General features: G+C 37.2%; 1 protein-coding gene and 1 long non-coding RNA gene across 4 annotated transcripts in view; one reads left to right on the top strand and one right to left on the bottom strand.

The window, feature by feature from the left end:
• The first annotated feature begins 1,489 nt into the window (after positions 1 to 1,489).
• The window catches only part of NAMPT (nicotinamide phosphoribosyltransferase), a 38,168-nt gene continuing 15,962 nt past the window's right edge, over positions 1,490 to 23,695 (top strand). The window contains exons 1-6 of one of the 2 annotated variants that reach the window (XM_031454695.2): positions 1,490 to 1,889; positions 9,986 to 10,142; positions 11,629 to 11,732; positions 13,900 to 14,028; positions 19,140 to 19,298; positions 19,845 to 19,981. In XM_031454695.2, coding sequence (XP_031310555.1) covers positions 1,833 to 1,889; positions 9,986 to 10,142; positions 11,629 to 11,732; positions 13,900 to 14,028; positions 19,140 to 19,298; positions 19,845 to 19,981 — 743 coding nt within the window. In that variant the 5' untranslated portion in view covers positions 1,490 to 1,832. The remainder of the gene's footprint in view (positions 1,890 to 9,985; positions 10,143 to 11,628; positions 11,733 to 13,899; positions 14,029 to 19,139; positions 19,299 to 19,844; positions 19,982 to 23,695) is intronic. The other variant, XM_064487688.1, reaches the window with a different exon arrangement.
• Positions 15,086 to 23,695, bottom strand: part of LOC116153950 (uncharacterized) — a 115,541-nt gene continuing 106,931 nt past the window's right edge. For both annotated transcript variants that reach the window (XR_010381738.1, XR_010381739.1), the window contains 3 exons: positions 22,800 to 22,974; positions 20,982 to 21,079; positions 15,086 to 17,752 (listed from right to left, as the gene is read on the bottom strand). This is a non-coding gene — a long non-coding RNA (uncharacterized LOC116153950). The remainder of the gene's footprint in view (positions 17,753 to 20,981; positions 21,080 to 22,799; positions 22,975 to 23,695) is intronic.

Here is a 23,695-nt window from a genome sequence, read left to right as displayed (position 1 = left end):
ATAAAGCAGCATAGAACAATGTCAGTTATGCATACATGGATTCCAGGAAGCTAAGCAAAAAGCATTTGCCATTTAAGTAAAGTAGGTTATGAAAATTTATATGAAGACAAAAAGCACCAAATTAGGAGACAAAAAGGGTCAATTTTTTTTCTTTGAATTGTACTGCTTGAACTAATAAAATCGCTCCCAATAAATTTTTAAAAATATTTTAATTATTTAAATATTTTAAAAGTAATTTTACCCAGGAAACCCAGGTAAGGTCAACCAAAAAAGCCCCGTTTGTCTTAAACCTTGTTGCTGAAAATAATTCTAGAAATAGTATTATTTACTACCTTGGTGAGTGCCGCTTCTTTAATGCTTGCCTGCTCTGAATCTATCTATGGACGGAGGCGATTGTCAAGCATCTGTACTGACTCCAAGAAATTGAACTAAAGTGGCTTATAGTTGAAAAGGTCTCAGTTTTCTTGTGATGTCTCTTAATTCCTGCCTCCCACCCCCATAAAATGAAACTTCCGCTTACTTGAAGCGCAATTTATAAAGTTCCTGTACCAGTTAATTAAACCGCCTTTTCCCAGCTGCTTGTATCTTCTAAAACCTAAATCTTAAAATTAAAAAAAAAAAAGCTATTGACCATGGGGACAAAGGGAATGTTAGTATTATGCAAAAATACAACCTCGTAGGAGAGCTGCGCAAATGGATGATCTGCATTTCGGTGAAGTCATGTGACGTCGTTTCACTTGTTTTTTTCTTTCCAGATTGCCAACCCGTTTCCCAAAGACTGATTGATTAACACAGTGATATGAATCAGTATCGCACTCTGTCAAAGACCTGGCCCGTTGTCATTTACTTCTCAGCAATTTTTAGACTCAACTAGGTCTTGTTCTCTCATTAATTGTGAGGACTGAACTAACTCAACCCCCGACTTTGGGCGCAGGCTCTTTTCTCGGGGGAAGCCAAAACATCCCTCAAAGGAGCAAAGAGCTCAGCTACAGAGCCCGAGGAAAGCGGAGTCGATGCGTCAGATTAAAGGGGACCCTCCGACCTTATTCCTAACCGCAGCTCTTCAGATTTTAAAGAGGGTTAGGAGGACCAGGAGGGACACCACAGATGGAGGCGAAAGGCTCGATCCTTAATCCAAGCCGGAGACAAAGGTGAGTAGCTGCGCGAGGGGGCCAGGAAGACGGGCAGAGGGAGGCTCCTCGGCCCCCAGCCGAGTGGCGTGACTTCTGGAGGACTCAGAAAACGGGCCAGGACTGGGTAGGATAGGAAGGTGCCAGCGGGGCGGGCGAACCGGCAAATCGCAGGAGTGGCAAGGCTGGGAACGCCCCCTCCCGGCCACGCCCCGCTGCGCCGGGCCGGGAAACGAAAGCCAAGCGGGCGCCGGGGTCACGGGCCGGGGTGGCCCAGCAGCCTCTGGCTTCCCGGGGTGGGCGTCTCTGCGAAATAGCGCGTGCCTCACGTCCTCCCCGCCCAGCCCCGCCCCCTGCGCTCTGCGCACGCGCGGCCGCGCCCCGCCCCTCGCGTCCCCACCGGGGTGATGGGCCGGGGGCGGGGAGCTGGGGTGAGGAGGCCGCTGGAGTCCCTAGACTGCGAGCGCGCGAGCCGCCGCCGCCGCCGCCGCCGCTCCACCACTGCCACCACCCCCGCCGCGTCACGGCTCCCGGGCCCGCCCTTCTTTGGCCACTCCTCCCCTCTCCGTTTCCCCCTCCTTTCCCCCTCCCCCTCCGACCGAGCGGTGACTTAAGCAACGGAGCGCGGTGAAGCCCATTTTTCTCGTCCTCGCAGCCGCGCCGGGCAGCCCGCGGCGCGCGGCCCCCACGCTCCGGCTCGAGATGAATGCTGCGGCAGAAGCCGAGTTCAACATCCTCCTGGCCACCGACTCGTACAAGGTAGAGGCTCGGGGCGGGGGCAGGTGACGGAGGAAAAGAGGGCGCGTCGGGCACGAGCGCGAGGCTGCGGGGCGGGGGGCGGCTGGTCGGGGTCGTGGCGCGAGGCGGCCCCGAGGGAAGGCGCGGGCGGCGGCGGCGGCGGCGGCGGCGTGGGGCAGGTGAGGCTGGCGCCGCAGTGGGGAAGAGGTGGATGGAGGAGGGATGGAGGGATGGACGGCAGGAGGCGGGGCCTGGGGGCGCGTGGTTGGGGGGCGCGGCGTGGAGCTGAGGCGGGCCCGAGGCGATGCCTCCTGCCCTCGGGTGCTGCGGCCGCCCGGGGCTCCGGGCTCGGGGCGGCTCAGCGGGCCCGCGGCCGGGTGGCTGGGGCGTCACTGGCCGAGCGCACGCCTTCGCCAGGAGCGCGGCCTTTTGGCCCGGGGCCGGGTTGCGCAGGGCGGGCCTGAGTGAGGGCTCGTCAGAGGAATGGGTCAGTTAAGTAACGGCCCCTGGGGTTCCGCGGTGGATAGAGGGAGCGGGGTTTGAGAAGTCGGGTTTCCCCGCTGGGCTGAGTCGGGTGCGCTCACCCCTTACTGGGCAGGTACGCCCCTTCCCCAGGAAGGAGTGGGCAAGGTCTAGCAGGGGTGCCGGAGGGGCCAGCCACGTTCCTCTCTGCCTGTGGCTCGGAGGACACTTAGCTGTCTGCCCCTGGTAGCCCTGCTGGATTCTCCCGTCCCACTCCTTTGGGCCCCTTTTCAAACTCCTTTGCTCCTGGTACTCTCTCTTACTCCTCATCCCTAGTTGCAAAGGCCAATCTGCCCTTAACTCCGTTACGACTAGTACAGGATTTCTGTGAAAGAGAAAGTGAAACACGAGGAGTTAAATGAACTGTAGTTAATCTTGGAGAATTTGTTGAGAGAGAAGTGGCACAATATTGTGTTAATACGCTTATTAGACATTTGCATGTGTAGCTGCCCCGTTCATTTTATTTGAAACTCACACACAGTAGTAAAGAGTGATTAGAGAAAAATCTGGCAAATGTTCCTTCCCCTAGTTTCCAGAATATTTGAAGTAAACTGGACTGTACTTTGCTAATAAGCTTTGTTAGCCAAAACACCTAAAAGATGACATGTCAGACCAGAAACACCACTTAGGCAAAATAAATTTTAGTTTTCACTTGAGCTGCATGATGGTTTGCAATATAATGATAAAGCATAATGTTTTAAGTTTTTTATTTTTGTTGTGGGGTTTTGGGGGGCTTTTTGGTTTTTTTTTTTTTTGGTGTTTTTTTTTTTTTGGTTTTTAAAAAATATTCCATAAAAGTATTTCAGAGAATCCCATTTTACTTAAGTTCTATGTTGTCCTTTTCTTCCCAGCTGTTTTAAGAGTCTACTTATGTTAATGTAGATGGGTTGTTATTTAAAGTAGAATCAAGTTTCTTTAACAAGTGGTCTTTTAAATGGAATTTTAAAGTGGAGATCTACACGATTGCAAGGAGATCATAGTACTACCAGGGGTGATTTACTTATTCTCCTCCTGTGGTCCCTTAGTTCAGTCATAGTGTTTTGAGTATTTTTAATAGTGATTCAAGAGTGGTCTTATTCATAGTCTTATTCATATTCGTAAGAATTTTTTCTTAACTAAATCTTTAAAATAACTTAAAATTTTCTAATGTAGTAACTTACGATTTTATTGAAATTGGGGAATGTAAACGGAGGTTGATTTGTCCAACTTTTTAAAATGACATGAAGGCTCTTTTAGTTTGTAGTTCCTCTAGCCATAATATGTAAGGAATGTAAAATTGCTTCAACATCAGTTTTCTGGGATGCTTTTTAATTAGAGTGATTACCTGAAAGTTAACTGCACTATTAGGATTTGCTTCTATTTAATAAAGTTTATTCTTTCTTGTCCTTTTTCAAGTCAGACTGATATATTTTATTTCCTTTCTAATATAAAACCTTTTTAGAAGATTTTCATCTTAGTAAGATTTCTCACTTCCTACCCCACCCCAAATCCCCTCAGGAGGATTTTATGTCAGTGATTTACAGCAGTAGAGTAGAATAGGTTTTGTGTTCCACACTCACAATTTAGTCTGTAAGTTTCATTTTCCTTACATTTTTAGTGGTCCTTACAGCTCCATTTTTGCCTTTTTGTCTTCTTCAGTGAAAAAGAGACAAATGGTAATCTTACGTCTAGAAGTTACTTGAGAATGTTACATACCTATATCCTTATCAGTACTTACATACTATTTGCCAGTTAAAGCAGGGAGTGTGTAGCTTTAGATATGTTACTGGAAGAGAGCAGAATATTGTTTGTTTCTTTTTTCTAGAACTGAAGAAAGGGCAATTGGCTGTTTAGGCACTACAGAAAGATGTTTTGCAAGTAGATGGGGTAGTGTCCAAGTACATGACAACATACGTGGGAATTTTGTTTTTACTTGTATCCTCTCCAGGGGTTTCAGGACAGTTTGGACTAAAGGAGGGGTGTTTAAAATAAATGTTCATTTCTGTAATCTCATTTTTTTTTTATGCATAAAGATGACCTAAAAAAATAGGGAAGTGTGGTAGTTTCTTCTATTTTCATCCTGGGTTCTTGTTACAAATAAAAAGGACACTTAATCTTAAGTGTTAATCATTTGTATTTTCAAAATGGCTTAAAGCAAAATAATATATTGGGTTATATTTACATAGTGCCAAACCAGCTAGGGAAAGGTGCATTTGGGCTGGCCTTAGCTGTTGCAGTGCTTAAAAAGCATTTGAAACATTTTTTGTCATTTTTTTCCCTCTTATCTCTGAGATAGCCATTGATCAGTTTCCAAATAACTGGATCATTGGAAGATTCATCTCTGTTCCATTCTTCCTTCCCCTTGTATATAGATAATATTTGTAACAAACTGTAACAGAACAGTTTTAACATTTCTGAACATTTTACCTATTAGCAGATTAAAATGGAAGATGTTGTCAATTGAGCCCTAGTTGGAAAATACAACATATCACATACAAAAGTAATCCCTAAGTAATTTACAGTTTAATCCACATCACACGTTAATTATGAAATGTGCTGTCCAGTGTGGGTTGCTTCTCACAAAGTCATTTGTAAACTGGTTGTATAGAACTCAGCACATTTTCGCCCATTAATTTAATAAATTTTGGAGGCCTATTAGGTATTGTAAAAGATAAAAGATGTCCCTTACAATCTAGGATGGGTAAAAGTTGATTTTAGAGAAGTTACAAAAGGCTGTGTAATTTATGTATGGGGATTAAGCACCAAAAGCAGCTTTAAAAAAAAAAGTTTGCTTCCTCATTAATGGCAGAATAACAAATCATAAGTTTGGGCTTTTTGGAGGGAAAGATTTGGGGAGAGATGAGAATCATGGGCAAGTTAGTCCTGCCTGAGTCTTTAGCTACCCAGTGTCTTCTCTGAGCTGTTTCTGTTTTTCATAGTTGCCTCTCTTTCACTGCTTCTTCATGGACACTTAGGTATGGTCACAGTGGCTCCCATGGCAGCCTGAGCCTTGTGAGACGTGTGATACAGCTGCACTGTGTGTGTCAGAGAGCACCTGTGCATTCTTATGATGCAATTCTTCCAGTAAGTTTTATATTATAAATTACAGGAAAAACTCAAGCAAGAGAAGTAAAATCCTATATATAAATTATGAATATACCTCATAGGAAGATTTATTTAGGTCAGTAATACATTGTATCTTGCAAAACAAGCTGGTATCTTTTTATCAGTTGATGAAATGTCTTTTAAAGGTGTGGCTAAAAAGTACAAGTTGTCAGGAACTCTTTACCAGGAGGTTTAAGGAAAGGCGGCATAATGATTATGGCTAGTTTTACGATTTCTCCTCTTCTCCAAAGTAATATAATCCAAATATCTTTAAGTTATATTTTGACGTTACTATTGCTTCAAAAGCTAAATAGCAATGGACTATTTTCTGGGGCAACAGAAGTCCAGGGCTTGAGAAATCTTAATACCGCAAGGTAGAAGAAATCAGTTACGATTTGTGCTGTTTCTAGCACATTGTCTTTGAAAAGGCAGAGGGTCTCAGTCAATGTAAGGCTGAATGGACCCTCTTCTGAGTGCTGTTAGGTATAATATAGGGAAATTGCTTAGTCTGTGACCTTCAGTCTGTTACTCTATGTGCTGTTACATACATGTGGTGGTGGTAAGATGTTGGCTTGTGATTATTTCTTAGCAGGTGAAAATAAGATTATAAGTGTAAAAAGTAGGTTAGTAGTAGTTGCCTTTGGTCATGTGATCCCATTGTGGGAGGAAAGCTCTTGGAAAAGCACCAAGTCAACCTTATGGGAAATCTAGAGTAGCTCAGGGGAAAATTAGACTTTGCTCTCACAGAGAGATTCTATGCAACTTAAGTACTTCTCATACTTCTCTTTAACTGTTATGCAAGGATATTTAACCTTGGGATTACAGTGTTTAGATCTTTATTTTTTTCATGAAGTAAATCAATCGCATAACTGTGAAATTAAGTTATATTAGAAGAACTACATTTTCCCTGGTGCCTCTGTTCTTTAGTACACACATATTTATGCACTGGCGGTGCTCTGTCAGTTGCAGGAAGGCTACACCAGTTTAGGAAACATTTTTAGGGATAATGTTTGCTGAGTATGTTATGAAAAATCTGTTATTTTCTCTTCATCTTATGAATAATTTTAAATTTATTGTACAACCATTTTCTCTAGTGATGAAGTCAAAGCAGTGCTGAAAAACAGTTACCATGATTTAAGAGCTCCTTTGCTGTAGTTCATTTTAATTTTGAATGTTCTGAGACTTTTTGTATTACTTAACATGTTTAAGTTCTTCATTTCTCTACTCATTCCTTCAGTGGCCTTCCCCATCTCAATAAATGGCACCATTATTCACCCAGTTGCCCCAGCCAGAAATCTGGGAGACATCCTTAATTCCTCCCCTCTTTATCCCTCAGATCTAATCTGTCAGCCTAGCTGTCCACAGATACTGAGCCAGTCTCTCACCTAACCTAGTCTTTGGCAGTAGCCTCCTAACTAAGGCTTCTGCTTCCACTCTGGTCACCCCGTAATCTGTTTCCCACCTCACTGCCAGGGTGATCCGTGTAAGATGTGAGTCAGATCATGTTTGCTCCAGCTTAAAACATACTAACAGCTTCGCATTGCACTTGACATAAGATTCAGGCTTCTGGGTAGCCTGTGAGCCTCGCATGATCTTGTCCTTGCATCTGCCTCTGACTTTACAGTGTACCTCCTCCTCCCCGTTCTCTGAGTACCAGCCACACTGGCCTTCATTCTGTTCTGTCGCTAAAGTCTAGAAATTTCCTGTCTCCTTGTCCTTTAGATCTTGCTCACCCGTCACTATCTCAGAGAAGCTTTCCTGGCCTCCTATTTAAAGTAGCCTCCCAGGCTTCGTCTAGTCCATCGTCTTTTAAATTTTCACAGCATCCTTCTGGATCTGAAATTATTTTGTTTATGTATTGTTTCTCTCTGACCTTTCAGCCCTCATTAGCCCTATGAGAATAGGGACCATGTCAGCCTATTTGCTTTCTCATCCTCACCGTCTGAAACAGTGCCTGATACACAGTAGGTACAGAGTATATATATTTGTGAATGAATGAGCTGTTTATAAAATAGCAATTTATTGATTTGAATTTCTGCTATATCCTCTCATTTTCTGGTGAAAGTTTGAAGGGGTTCAGAGTGACCAGTTTAGCAGAAAGTAAAATGAAGGGACAGTAAACCTAGCAAAACTAGAATTATCTATTGGCTATGTTCTTAGCATAAGATTTACTAAGAAGTTTTGTTTAAACTTTTTTTTCCCATTGAAACAATGTGTATATACCAACATAGATAGATCTGAATATATTATTTTTTTCTTCTATAAACATATTGGGTGTTAGTAGGTGGTTAATAGTAAGTTACGTTTCATGGTTAGTTGCCTGAGAGTTTGTCTTAGATGACTTAGATTCTGTAATTACATTCTAAAGCAATTCTCTTACATTTCTGTAAAGAAGATTCATACTTCATTTCTAATTAAGCCTAGACAATTTTGTGTTTTTAATGACATTTGTGTTCAGAGGAAGCATCCTGAATATTTAAGCAAAGGTTTTAAGTACCATAATTAAAGAACATAGGTGAAGTAAAGCTTTAAAATTATAAACATTTAATTATTGTCCAGAACTGGAACTGTATTTATATGAGGGAAAATTTTTAGTACACTTTTACACCAAGATGGAGTTAATTAGCTTAGGGATATTTCCATTCAGCTTTGACTGCCTGGTCTACTTAGAACATGAAAAGACTTTATTTGCTGTCTAATACTTTTAAATCTGATATAGAAAAAGTAAATTTATAAAGATGCACCATTAAGTACTTGGACTGTGAAGAAGGTCAGACGAAATATTGAGAGTCACAACTATGAATCTGAATTTCTTTATTCAAATTTTACTTCATCTTAATTGACTTTTCTTCCACATCAGTGCTTATTTCCACTAAAGGAGGTAGAGTTATTTAGATTATAAACTAGACATTTTCATTTTTCTGTACATCTTGGGTACATTTCTAGGTAGTGATACCTTTTTCTAATCTATTTCTTAAGTAGTTAAGGTAGTAATCATTTATTACTATAGAATCATTCGTATATATTTACATTGTTTTTGCATTTTAGTGAATTGGCTAATAGATTTAATTACTCTGGAATCTGTATTAGCTATTTCACTTAGCTACTTCTTAAATCTTCTTAAACTTGCAGTGGTATCAGACCCTGGGTTCCAACTTAAAAAAAACTGACATATGCCTCTAGGTTTTGATGAGGCCTCCGTATACCTTGTAGTATACATACCTGTTGTAGCTGAGCAAAACGAAGTTCAGGCTCTTACCTGACTTACATAATCAGACCACATATTAACAAAAAGATTCACCTCCAAGATTAAGTAGCATAAGGGTACTATTTTTTATAGAATTGCAAGTTGCTTCTATTGGAAGGGAAACATATTTTAAATATTTGTAATTTTTTTTTTTGCTCTGTATTCATTTTAGAATGTTTGTGCTAAGCCACAGAGATTCTTTAGGTTAAAGCCAGGTTTTACTGGAATTGAGATTATGCAGCCAAAGAGGGAAAACATTGGTATTCCTAAACTAGAGAACAGAGCTAAACATGAAAAATGGCTATGTTCACAGTGGTCATCCATGAAACTTGGTCTGTAAAGATTTATTTCTCCATTACCCTGATTCACCACCCTATTCTTAAGCTTTAAGGCATTATTAGTTATGTTCTTTCAAGTGGGCAAATACACATTATTCTTCCAGTTATTTTTTATTGGTAAAATGTTGTAACCATATTTAAATATAATAAAATTCAAATTATAATGAACATTTTTTTCTTAAAACAAAAACAGATAAATTTTCAACAGTGGCTCTTACCCAAATTCTTGAAAAGAAATTTGTAATAATACCTCATCATATTTTTAAATTCATTAGGATTTGATGTTGCATTGTATAGGCATTTATTCCCAATTCAGAGGTAAATTGAGAAAAAGAAAGATTACAAAATAGGATTTTTTTTCTCACTGCTGCTGCTTCTGCTGTTGCTTTCATCCAGGTTTTCCCAGAGTCACTGTGAAGACTAGAGGGGGCATTGCAGTACCTCATTGTACAGATGAAGGGAGTCATGGGAAGTCATTGCCTATTGGCTTGTCCAACGTTCTGTTTTTAGATAGTAACAGTTTCTGCTTTCAGTTCATTCTTTTGTATCATGTGTGCGCTGCTTCCCAGGCAGCTGCTTCTCTCTCCCCCGAATGAACACTGTTCCCCAAGAGCAAATTGAGATCCTTTCTTTGTATTTTTAGTCCAAGTGTCCAGTTTAGAGGCCTTGTACTTCCTTAAGTTCAGTCTGTTTGTTTATAAAATTTAATACTACTGCAGTTTTGAACTTAAGATACTGAACTATTAAAATTTATCTTAAAAAAGTATGATACTTATTTTTTATTTGTTATAGCCAGGAAAAGAAGCTGATCAATAGCAAATAAGTATAGTTTCTTTGGTTTTAAATAATTTCTGGTTTTAAATAATTTTTATTGTAATTTACATTATGTCCTGGTATTTTCCAACTCAAGTGTTTCTTTTATGTAGGTTACTCACTATAAACAATACCCACCCAACACAAGCAAAGTTTATTCCTACTTTGAATGTCGGGAGAAGAAGACAGAAAACTCCAAAATAAGGAAGGTGAAATATGAGGAAACAGTATTTTATGGGTTGCAGTACATTCTTAATAAGTACTTAAAAGGTATTACTTTTACTGATACATTTAACAGTGCTTTTAAATAGTTTGTGCTTGTCATAGTTTTTCTCTTATATTACTGTGTTCTATTATTTGAAGTAACTTTTTGAATAGTCTAATTCTGATATATATTTAATTATTTTAATTACTTGAGGGGTTCTAAAATTTGAATTTTTAGAAATCTGTTGATTTGAAAGCATTAAATCTTACAATTTGTTATATGTGGTTGGTGTTTGACATGAGAAAGATTTTCTAAAACAAGTAAGTTTGGAATCAATTTAGAAAAGTGAATCATATTCTGAGACTAATCTGGTTTGTTAGTAGACTATAGTGACTAATTCAAAATAAAGGATTTTTTATTGACCTGGGAACTCATTTTGAATTATGGTAGCAATTATATTTAGAATTATGCTTATGCTAGTCGGTTTTACCTTAAAGGCCTATTTTTCTAAACTACCTGTTACTGTGGACTTACCCTCAAATGAATTTTAAAGAAGAAAAAAATCCCCAAAATAATTTCTATGCTTATTTGAAAGTCCATTTCTAGTCTATTTTATAATGGCATTTTTGGGAAAAAAAAGAGTTCCCAAGGTTTTTATACATTTTGGAAAATTTCACTTCTAACCTTTTCAAATAAACATAATCTCAGAATTGAAAACAGATAAGTTGAATTTTATGCAGATAATAACCTTTTTTTATAACCTTGGCAATTTTAAGATCAGATAGTTCAGATACATTATACTATTGAAAACCTACTTGAATATCAAAAGTGCTTCTTTGCAACAAGATTACCTAAGATATTTAAGGGAGTTTACTAGAGATCTTATGTAGAGAAAGTTACCCAAGACTGGTTTCACTTTTCAGTTTCCTACAGCTTAAAAATTTTATACAGTGTTATTTGTTATTAATTATAACTAAAATATATTGGTTGTTATAGGCCGGCATTATTCTAAGTGCTTCAGTCCACTTGTCTTAATCATTTAGTTCTCACAACCACTCTGTAAATAGGCACTCTACTTAGCCTCATTTTACATATTAAGATAACTTAAAGTGTATTTGGGGGGGCAAAAACTTAGGAAAAGTATGGATTATCATCCCTGAAGACATCCTTTATGATTAAAGTGAGAGGTCCACCTGGAAAATCGCCTATCAAAGGCTTACTTTTTCAAATCTGAAGACTATATAAATTAATAGAGATTAAAAAAAAATCTTCCTAGAAGTTAACTTATCACTATGATTTCTTAAAAATACTGTACATGTAATAATTTCTATTGCACATCTGCTTTTCAAATAAGAAATTTACGTTTGTGTGAGTGGTTGTAAGTGCAGATTCCTTTTATGGCTCTGCTGTTGACTCTGGGTGAAATCATTTAACCTCTCAGTTCTTGTTTTTAAACCATAGAATGAGTGAAATAGCTAGAAACGTTAGTCCTAGGACAACAGTTCACAGAATGCCTTTAGAAATGTAAACAGGAGATGTTTATCCTTTTAGGTAAAGTAGTGACCAAAGAGAAGATCCAAGAAGCCAAAGAGGTGTACAGAGAGCATTTCCAAGATGATGTCTTTAATGAAAAGGGGTGGAACTACATTCTTGAGGTAAAAAAAATGGTTTCATGTTTTGATCTACATACTTAGTTCAAAACTTCTTGCAATGGAATTTGACTAGAAGAGTGGACTGTACAGTTGATCCTTGAACAGCACAGATTTGAACTGTGCAGGTCCACTTACATACGGGTTTTTTCAGTAGTAAATACTGCTGCTCCGTGCTCTGCAGCTGGTGGAATCCGCAGCTGCCGAAACACTGGCACAGAGGAGCCGCAGTTCCAGAGGGCTGACTGTGGCTTATACGTGGATTTTCGACTGCGTGCAGGGTGGGCGCCCCTCACCCCTGCATTGTCCAAGGGTCAGCTGTAATTACAACTTTTTTCTGTCTGTGACCCAAGTATAATGGCTGTTGAGACATTCTCATGAAAGTTATGTTTAATTTTTTTTTTCTGGTGACAAATCATTTCTGGTATCCAGAGTCTGTATATATCATGTCTAAGTAATTTGTTGTATATGTATATACAACATATATGTATATGTATAATTGAATAACTAGCATTTTTCAGAAAGGTGATTTAATCCTTTCTTTGAAAATGTAATTAAGAAAGGATGGTTATTTGGCAGTTTCAAAATTTAAGTCTGTTTTCTTGACTGTAGATTATGTAAGAAAATAGATGTTGTGAGTCTATCACTAGACAGTAATTGCAGGAAATTTCCCTTAGTGAATCGTTAGAATGGTTTGGTGCAGATCCATGAAGTTCATTTTCATTCTTTATTGTACTGTAATATTCCTGTGTGACATGTTCGGATTCATTACTCAAGATTGGGGCATCCAAAGACATGGGAGTTGAGTTATAAGAGTTGAATGTCCCATCGTGGTTTTCTTTATTATAAAGATGAGTTGGAAATGGGATCTATTAGCATCTTGGCATGTTAAGTGTTAATTAATTTATGTCTTAAAAATGAATGTCTTTTTCATTGTAGACTATCAAACACAAAATAATTAGAAATACTTTAACTTTCATGCCTATATTGTATTATTGAATTTTATTATTTGGTAATTATGAGTCTTTGACGAAGTTGAGTAAGTACTCTGCTGTATTTTTCCCTCATCTTTAAGTAAGGTCACTAAAATCTGTTAGCTAACTCCTGCACTTAATCCGTTTGGTTTGCTATGAGGGTAATAGGTAAAGATAAGTTAGATCCTTTCTCATTAATACAATTCTCAGTGGTAAGGGTGGTAAATCTTTTCATTTTATATTCAGAGAATCTTAGAGATTCATAGATTCTCTAGAGATAATCTTGTATAACTCCATTTTACAGACATAGAGTCTGAGACCTAGAGATTCAAAATGACTTGCCAACAGTCCACTACCTGTTTTTGCATCCAAGTTAGGATTTTAAGGCAGTATAATTTGTGCTGTATCATGGATTTGTATCATGGATTTTCTTTTATCTGATTACCTTTTCCCAAGTCATACAAGTAAACTCTTAGGATTTCTGAAAAAAGCTACCTTTCCAGCCAAAAGTCAGCCACAGCTTTTAACTTTAAAAGAGGGGAGGCATAATTAAATTTCTAGTAACGTACCGTGTAGTCACTATATCGTCAGCCTAATTTCGGAGAGAATTGTTGCACGTAGGTACTGATTGCCAGAGCTCTAGAAGGTGCACTTATGATTGGTCTATCTCACTACCAAAATGGACTTCAGTTCTACTACCAGTATAGAGAGAAAACCTATTTAAGATTCTTCTCTCTCTTTTCTTTATGGTTTGTTTTACTTTGCTGTCTTATAGCAGTCCCTTATTTTACTTCTCAGTCTTTAGCCCTTCTTTTATGAAAATGACCTATTTAAAAAAAAGATAGTGCACTTGAAATATGTTGGAATAAACTTTTTCTTTGAAAGAATAGGAAAATAACTTTTTGTTTTGATCAGCTTGAAATTATCTGTATCTTCTAGTGATAAATGTTTTTAGCAGAAGTACTTTGATAGCATAAAATTTAAAAATTAATACCGGTACTAAACTATTAATCATTTTAGCTAATTTTATTTCAGGAGGATAAGGATATTCTGACCAGATTACTAGCAATGTAATAAGATCTACAATTGACATTTCTGTGACAGTAAGTTTAGCTTCTGTAAAATACAAAGAACCTTATTTAAACAGGTAATGGCATACCATCTGTTGAATGAATAATTTCCTTATTGTTTCTTACCAGAAATATGATGGGCATCTTCCAATAGAAGTAAAAGCTGTTCCTGAGGGCTCTGTCATTCCCAGAGGAAATGTTCTCTTCACAGTGGAAAACACAGATCCAGAGTGTTACTGGCTTACAAATTGGATTGAGGTGAATTGCTTTCTTTTGCTTTTACTTCTTATTTAACACTAATTGTAGATGTTAAAACCATTCAACTAGGATTTTATTTTAAAAATTAATACTAACAATCTACAATTCACGAAACCTTTCCAGGCCTCAATTTCCTCACCTATAAAATGACAGTTGGACTACGTAATCTTTAAATTTTCTTCCAGTAAAATCTAATCTTCTGAGATTTTTAAATCAAATTATTAAAAATTATTACTGTGAAAGCTCAGTTGGCCTCCATCTTACTTGTTGCAATCCTAAATACTGTCATAGAGAAACATTATAAAACAGCACAGGTACATTTGTAATAACTTTAAAACATTTTATGGATATTCTATTCCATTTAGACTAAAGGAAGTTTGTTCAAATTTTTAATAACTATTTTCTTCATTCTTATCTAATCAGTTTATGGCCTAGACTCTACCACCTGGTATTTCTTATCTTAATACATTCAGCATTGATTCATTGATCATTTTGTTTAATGTCTAAGCCTAAAAGGAAGGTACCTTATAGCTCTGAGTTTATATTGCAAGGCTTTTGTTTGTTTTCCTTGTATCTATACTTAACCAGTCATGTTTTCACATCCTCATAGTTTTGATATTAATAGTTTATTTAGCTTATCAACAGTTTAATTAGATTTTTATCCTTAAGGAGAAATATTCTAGTAAGTGGCTATAGAAATGTCACCCCCATCTGACAGGTGTCTACTCTGTGATTAGTACTCTTTATCTTATTAGTTTGTTGGTTAAACTAATTTGTTGTTGTATTATAAAATAATACATTAGAGGTTCATTTATAAAGACTGGAAAATGTTTAGAAAAAGTAAGAGGTCAAGAAAATGAAATACATTTTTGCTAAGTCTATTGGAAATTTAAAACTTTCTTTTTAGACTTTTGATGAGCCATCAACTAATAGCCTGACAGGCTCTGAAGAAAATGTAGTTACCCAAAATAAAGATTGTAAATAGTTTATTGCTATGTCTTAAAACTTTGAATTAACTGTGAACTCAAAGTAAAAGAAAACATATTAACAATCATCATAGCATTTTACTGGCAAATATTTTATTTTGAGAGGATGATATTATGAAAAGAGTAGAAGAGTTCTTAACCACATCATCTAATGTATCCTTTACCTCCAGGGCCAAAAGATCACAAACAGATAAATCTTAATTTTGAAAATCATCATCTATAAATAACCTTATGTTACATTTTTCTTTTTAATTTTCTGTTTGAGGAATTTAGCCAGTAAGTACTCTTCCCTTGTGTTGAATTGAACTTTCATAAAAAAGATATTTGTGGACATAGAGAACTAGTTCCAGATCTACCTTGCTTTTTATGTATGTTTTTATCTTCAGAAAGTAAAAAACACTAGCTGTAAAAAAATTTCTTTTAAGTATCTATTTTAATAATCATTATTTTGGTGTATTTCACTAAAAAAATCATAAAGTAAAAGAAATTTATACATGGACATCTTAGCAGTTATCAAATTTTTTAATTTAAAAATTATTAAGCATAAAAAATCCAATATGAGACAGATTTTAAAGAAAAAGTACATAGTTCCTTATTTTTCATTTGCTTATTGAAATTACCTTCTGTTATAATATGTATTATAATAAATAATTTCAGTCCTAGGTAGGAATTTTTATGTAAGGCATAAAAACGTATGTTCTGAAACAACTCCTTTCAGATAGATCTTGTATAAAAAATTGTGTTTACTTTAAATACCAGGTCTGCAGAAGACACTTCTTTCAGTCACTTTGCCTCTTTGGTGGGCTTGTGTGGGGTTAGAGGAGGTTCATATTACTCATATCCATCTCCAACTCAGGTTTACCACTTTGTAACTAGGATCTGTTACCAAATACACCAAGCTTGTTTTTTTAAATGTTGAAGATTTTCTTCAGGAAATCTTTGATTTAAAAATTTTTAAATAATAGTACTAAATAGTATTCCTTCCAATTCCTTCTCTCACTGTATGTTTAGAGTTGTTAGTTACATTCTTTGATTGTTATTCACCATGCACGAATTTTAAAATCCACTAAAATTATTGAATTACTTTATCAGTTTCAATATAGATGCTAGAAGAAGCCTTAATCCCAGGTTTCAGAACTTGCGTAAACGGGCCTAAGGGTTCTGCAGAGGTGTCCGACTTAGGAGAGGCTGAGGAGTGAGCATACTGGGCTAAACTTAACCATCTCTTCCTACCAAAAAAATGAAACAAATTTTTTTTGCTGTTGAAAAGAAAAGGTGACTTTAAAAACTATTACATTGATCAAATGCCCTCATTTCACAGATGAGGAAATTGAGCCTTGACAGGTGAATGGACTAGTAAGACTAGGTCCAGTCCCCTTTCTACTATACCACACCATTTCTTAATCTTTAAATTCCTTATCCTTCACAGTAACATTATAATGAATACTTCTTAAATGAATTTTGCAGGTTGATTTACTCTAGTCTTAGTTTTCAGCTAAAAATTTTATCTTGCTTTATGTGGGCAAATTGCTGTTTTGGAAGTTTCCAACAAGGCCTACTTTATTAGACCTTGGATTAACCCAAACTAACTTGCCTTTTTTTCCCTTGCTTACACCTACAGTGATCTTTTTTAAAGGGGAGTGATTTTATTAAGAGTATAATTTAAGCTGATTTTGTTGGACTATGGAAAGGAAATGGTGATGTGAAGGATCACTGTGTCTCATAGTTATTTATCTCCTTCCCTGGCATTTTTCGAGGGGTAAGGTCAATCTTCTACCTTTATAACTCAACTAGAGTTTTTTGCATTGTTCTCTATCTCATACTCCTAGATAATATCACTCTAAGTTAAACAAAAAATGTGACAGTTGATCAAATTAAATTCAACAAATGAATATCATTTGAGTACTGGCTATGTACAAAAAAATACTGGGCCCAGAAATTAGAGTAAGATATGTCTTATTATTTAAGGGCCTTTTGAAGAGGAGCAGTTGATTCTTAACTAACCAATAATATAAGTAAGAATGCTGAATCGGTAGCAAAATTTTTTTTTTTAGGTAATTCTGTCTAAGAAATCATGAAATGAAAACTAAATAAGCTTTTTAATAAGGGACAGGAAGAGCTGAGGTATTCTTAGAATGGCAAGTAGCCCAAGGGGGACTGCAGCATAAAAATGGAAAATACCGTAGGGGAGAGACCCTTAGATGGTAAACAAGGCAACAAGGCAAGATTATAGGAGGCCTCAAATGTCAACATGAACTGGCCGCCTTCCCCTGTGGACAACAGACAGCCATTAAAGGATTTTAAGGAATGAGGCAACCTGAATAAAACTTGCTTTAGAATGATAACTGGTGGCAGTGTGAAGACTAAGTCAGAACAGCCAAAAACTAGAAGCAGGGTAATCACAGGCACTGGCAATGGAATCACCGGAACTTAGAAAAGAATCATTTTAGAAGCAGAACGGTTAGAGGTCGTAGAGTTCAAGTGAGGAGTTCTATCAGTTTTCCCTTGTTGTATAACAAACCACCCCAAAGGAAAACAGCAGTTATTTTTCATGATTCTGTGGTCGCCTGGATGGTGCTCCACTTGGTCTTGCTTGGACTTACTGAGTCTGGGTTCAGCTAGGATCAAACAGTCTAAAAGGGCCTCACTCCGATGTCTGGGCCTCAGCTCGGGCAACTGGAACTGCTGGACCTCTTTTCATGTCTTAGGCTTCTTCACAACACAGCAGTCTCGAGGTTCTAGAAAAAAGAGTAGAAGCTGCAAAACCTCTTAAAACAGAAGCTTGTTAAGTCATAAATATGGCTTCCGCCACATTCTGTTGGTCAATAGCAAATCATAAGTACAGCTCAGAATCAAAGGATGAAGAGATCGATTCCATCTCTTGATGGGAGGAGCTGCAGAGAATTTGGAGCCCTAGTTAATCAATCACAGGAGTGTAATGCTGCAGTTTTTTTCTTTTTAGGTAATTGCGCTGGGAAGTCCAAGGTTAAATAATCTTTTTGTTTGTTTTTACTTATTTATTGATCACTTAGCTGGTATTCAGTAAAAGCTTGTTTTGTAAAATTGAGAAAGTAAATAGTTCTTTGAGTGAGCTCAGACATTATCATCTTAGCAGCTCTTTCTAAAATAAATTTGAAGCTGCTTGTAATAGCAGGCTTTCTGCTTTACAAAATAAAAATAGAAAATTGTGATTCTACAATGAAGGAGTGAATTCCTAAGCCATAATAATTAATGTAGTTGCTCTTAATAATTAATTAGTTGCTCTAATTAAGCATCAAACTTTTTGGAGTTACCTGGCAGCCAGGGAAAAAGGGGGAACCAAGGGACAGTCTTATCGGAAGGTAGGAACCTAGCAATTCTTTCATTTCCTCATTTGGTAACTTATGTAATAGGAACTGAGTTACAAAATAGACAGTGACCTCATAATTTTCCAGCATATACAGAAATGTTTCATGTGGCTTTTTTGTGATGACTTTTGGTAAAAGCCAAGGACATAAAGCATAACTCAATGAATAGAGCTGCCTTAGTGATAAGCAAAAGTATCTCAAGTGTATAACTTACCAGTAGTCATACTAGATCCAAGGGACAGTTAGATCCAGTACTACCTAGAGCTAACTTCTTTAGATGTATACTGTTCAAGGTATAGTCCATGGACCAGTGTTGGTCCATGAACTTTTGATGCAGGTCCACATTAAATACAGAAAATCAAGCATAAGCATTTAGAAACTTTTATGATAATTGCCTCAGCATCCAAGAGTGAGTATAAAACTATTGGTCCATGATAGATTGAAAATGAAAAATACACTGGTTCTTCATCACAAATAATCTTTCTAAGCATTATTTGCTTCTTTGGAGCTTTGGATAGAAAATAAGTGGTTTGACTTTGACATCCTCTGCTCTTAAGGGCTGGGCGTGCTTATCCTGTGTGTTGCGGATTTGAGAGCTGAGCTCTGCACTGTATCTGGAATGCATGTGGTAGGCATCCTGCTGTATAGTTGAAATGTCCAGTTGGTATTTCTAGTAGTATGGAAGTCCAGGACATACCTCCAGAGAAGGCTAGGATTTTCCTCAGAAAGAACCCAATTTTTTATGTATTAATATTTGTGGTTAATTTTATTACTACAGACTATTCTTGTTCAGTCCTGGTATCCAATCACAGTGGCCACAAATTCTAGAGAGCAGAAGAAAATATTGGCCAAATATTTGCTAGAAACAGCTGGTAACTTAGATGGTCTGGAATACAAGTTACATGATTTTGGCTACAGAGGAGTCTCTTCCCAAGAGGTAAGAAACTGAAATGAACCTCAATTAATAAAATGTGGATTGTCAGGTAGATTACTACTATAAACTTTTTGGGAAGTAATTGGGATTTATCTTGGTTCTAAGAAGGCCGCATTTTGAAATTTCAGAGATTCAAAGATACATATTACGTACCTAACGTGTGTCAGCTTCTGTTCCAAATACATGAAATACAGCCTTCAGTAAATGTCCCTGTTCTTTAAATATTTGCTGAGTGGATGGACAGATGGATAGACAGACAAAATAAATATAGCAAATAGCAGGTAATGCACAAGGCAGAGTAAGGGGAAGGAGGGTGATGTAACGCTGGGGTGGATCACTATTAAATAGATCTCTTTGAAGAGTAACAGTTAAATCCTTAAATATTTAGGAAAAACTGGATCTTTGCCATAAGAATCTGTTATCTCTGATAATAGTTAAATAACTTCAAGGGTAGCTGAAGACAGTAGTCCTTTGGGAACTGTGCTCTATACCTCAAGTATGGGTCTGTCTTTTTCTTTTTTGGATTTTGGTTTATGGTTTATTTTCCAGACTGCTGGCATAGGAGCGTCTGCTCATTTGGTTAACTTCAAAGGAACAGATACAGTAGCAGGAATTGCTTTAATTAAAAAATACTATGGAACAAAAGATCCTGTTCCAGGCTATTCTGTTCCAGCAGCAGAACACAGGTAAAATTCTGTTTTTATCCTCCCATTATCCAACATTTGTTTCCTATAACTAAGTTTTTTCATTCTTATATTTGCAATTCAGTGATGTTTTGTTTAACTCCAGAGCCAGATATCATAGTAAATCTTCATGAATTTAAGCAATACAAGTTCAGTGTTTATACTCTGTATAAAGCTTGGTATCAGGGAGGTAGAGAACTTTTACTCATCTTAATAGAAACAACTTAAGAGCTTTTCTTCAAGTCTTACATTGCTCTATGGGTTTTATCTTAAGGATTTTTTTCCAGCTGCTCTATTGCCATATGCAGATAAGTTGTATTCATTAAGTCTAGAAGCACTCACTGTAAAACTGGTCACCGTTGTCCCTTTCCCTGCTCTTCTACAAGACTTCACTTTCTTTGCCCTGGAACTTGCCTTGTGAACCCCAGTACTCTCAACTGTAGATGAGCAAGTTAGCCCTTCTGATGAAAGGAAGGGTGTTCAGATTCCTCTTGCACTCCCTTATCTGATTGTACTAAACCATCTTGAGTTAAACTAGAAGACTCTTATTGTCTAGGCTGCAGCTGCTCTGTCTGAGAGTTAATTTTATTGAATGTCAGTGGAGTTTTTAAAATGTACCAAAACTTATTTCTGGATCTTATAATGAAAATTATTTACTGCAATCAGTTTGGAGAGGTTTCTTAAATTCTGCTCATACTTGAATATTGCAGGGTGCTAAAACCAGCAGTGAGTTTAGCATAAAGCTGAGCTTTGATCTCAGGCAATCTATTGGGTACTACAAGGGATAAAAAGACATATATATACATAGATATATATATATATGTATGTATGTGTGTGTGTGTAATTAATCCTATCTTCTGGATAAAAATAGTCCAGTAGCAACATTCTGCTCTGTTAAGTATTTTTAAAGAGGCACAATTAAAGTGCTTTAGGGGGTTCAAGAGAAGGAGAGGTGGGTCATACTCTACTGGTAGGATCAAGAAAGGTTTTATAGAGATGTTACCTAAATCTTGACTTCTTGAAGGAATGGTATAATTTAATGGCAGTCATCGGGGGATTATTAATTCTCTTGAGCAGGTATTTATTGCATCCAGCATTGTCCTGAAAGAGCAAGAGTGAAAGAGGAGAGTGTGGATATGTTTAGGAATAAGGGCTGAAAGGTATGTTGTAGGGAGCGTAGGCTAGTCTGTGAAGACAAAGTAAAGGCCCTCAGATTTATTTTGACGTTGAATATTAACTGTGTGCCCATCATGCTAGGTTATTCAATGCCCACTCCTGTTTGAAAATGGAATTAGAAGTTTTTGAACAAAGAAGCTATGTCATCAGAAATACTGTAGAAAGGTTATTTTGATAGTGAGCCATCTTATGAATTGAAAAATAGAGAAACGAGAAGTTTGGAGGCTGTAAGCTATTGCAGTAATTTTGAGAGATGACAAGGTTCGGAACCAAGTGGCTGAATGAGTGGAAGGAAGTGGGTAAACATGAGCAGTAGCTTGGGAGATGAAATAGCTTGTACTTGATGTTTCGAATTGGGGCTCAGTAGAGAGTAGATTCAACTAACATTTATTAGCGGTGCTTCATTAATAGGGCTGTGTTGAATACTTTTACAAAAAAGTTTCAAGACTAGTGAAACTGGGAAAATAAGTGTCGCTAACAGATCAAGATTTTTGCATTGCAGTATTTTTATTTTGGACTTAGATGTATTTACATCTTTTAAAAATTTACTGTAGTATTCATATATTAGATTCTTCATTGATGGTTTTGTTTCAAAGTAATAACATGAGTATGATACTGTAAATCTGAGAACAAGGATAATATCGTTAGGACTTTCATGATAAAACAGGTTGAAAGTCTGTTGTATTTTTATAGTCTTGTAATATTTACTGCTTTTGCAATTTGACTCCGTTAATATATCAGATGTTCTTAAGTAGACGACTCTTAAGCAATAACATAGTGTAAAGAGCTGTAGACTGAAAGTTGGGAAAAATCTAAGTGACCTTACAGCCGACACACTGGGTGGCCTTGGGCAAGTCATTTATCTCTCTGCTCTCCAGCTCTGCTCTTCAACCCAACAAAAGGAGGAGCTAAAATTTCACGTCTTTAATATCAGAAGGTCATTGAGTGAAAATGAGCTCACAGCTAAAATAGCTTTAAAATAAGAAAACTCTAAAATTTAGAACACTGCCATTGTCGTATTTTCTTAATGTATGAATTTGGACTTAGAAATAGTCAATTACATAACTTTTCCCTCCGACTTTGGAAAGGATATCAAATTTAATATGATGCTGGAAATTTAAATAATAGCTTAAGTAGAATTCATTGAACAAGTATTTATGGTCTCTGTATATCAAGTACTGCACTGGAAGCATAGGTGTTAGGGCTGGATTGTGTGGAGGGGGCTACGAGAAATGTCCGTGAGATGCTGAGATGAAGGTGTTCATTTTCCTCCATAACAATGGATCTGGAGTCCAGGAAAAAACCTGGGTAGTTTTTAAAAACTTTGAGTGTTTTTCACATAGACGTACAGAGAGAGACAAGTGCGCAGGTCAGATTGAAGAAGGCAGGCCCAGCATCGGGGGGAGCCTGAAGAGAAGCCATAGAGGTAGGGGGAAAAGTCAGGGTGTGGGAGATGTCACTGACGTCATGGGAAAGGAAGCTTCAGAGAAGTTCAGATGGCATAGAGAAAGCAAGCAAGAGAAAGACTGAAAATGAACAATCATATTTGCTAGACATGATACAAATAGCAGAGTTAGGTGACTGTACTGATACAATGCTAGTGAAAAACAGCTGCATAAACAATGACCTTTAAGAGTTTGCTTACATTGCACAGCTCTCCCGTGTCGGTACTCTTTGAGCTTAATTCTCTCCCTTATAAAGAGGACGGTAGCAGTTCTTGGGATGAAGGTGCTTCTCTTTGTCCACGTCTTTTAATTTTTCCTTTCACCTGCAGAGGCTTGCATGAAGTGAAGCATTGGCATCATAGCTACCAGCAGCCCCTGCAGTTGTTAGAAAGGATATTCAGTATAAATAAGTATTTATATAAATATGCTACCTCTCCATTTCAGACAGGAGTAGTCTGGGTAGCTAAGTCTTTATGTCTCTGAAGCGTACATGCTCTGCTAGCATGACTGCTAGCATGACCATTGACAGCATGACCAAAGTTGTTTACTCCATTCTCTTATTTTTTTTCTAAGAATAAAACAACTGTTAATTAGAATGGCTCTTCAGACATTTATGAGATGAACTTATATCTGCATGGGGTTACATAATAAATAAATGGGTTTTACTTTCCATTATTTGGGAAAACGGGGTAGAGGCGAAGACTAGCAAGTTAGAAAGAAAAATTGCTTGGCACAAGAAAATGGTGACAATTCTAAAGTTCGTTCTTAAATTCTATTTAAGAATTTTTAAAATTCTTTGTATTAGTTAACCACCAAGTACTTAGGTTACATATTATTACATTACATATCTCACACTTGATTTCCCATCTTAATTATGAGTTGCTCAAACTAAATATTACAGTTCTTAATCCCTGGGTATGTATTAATTAATAGTGGATGATTTATAAGTGAAACAAATGACTACCTGTTACCGGCCAGTGGAAGATACAACAGGTAAAGAGTTAGTTGACTATACATATGCATGTCATAGTATAAATAATTGCCTCTAACTGTAAGATTCTGAAAGGTAAAAAAGACACAGTGTATGTTCCTGCTA

Source organism: Camelus dromedarius, chromosome 7 (assembly GCF_036321535.1).
Source record: "Camelus dromedarius isolate mCamDro1 chromosome 7, mCamDro1.pat, whole genome shotgun sequence".
Classification (NCBI taxonomy): Eukaryota; Metazoa; Chordata; class Mammalia; order Artiodactyla; family Camelidae; genus Camelus; species Camelus dromedarius.
Note: the sequence above shows the minus strand (reverse complement) of the source record. Positions and strands in the feature narration are given on the sequence as shown.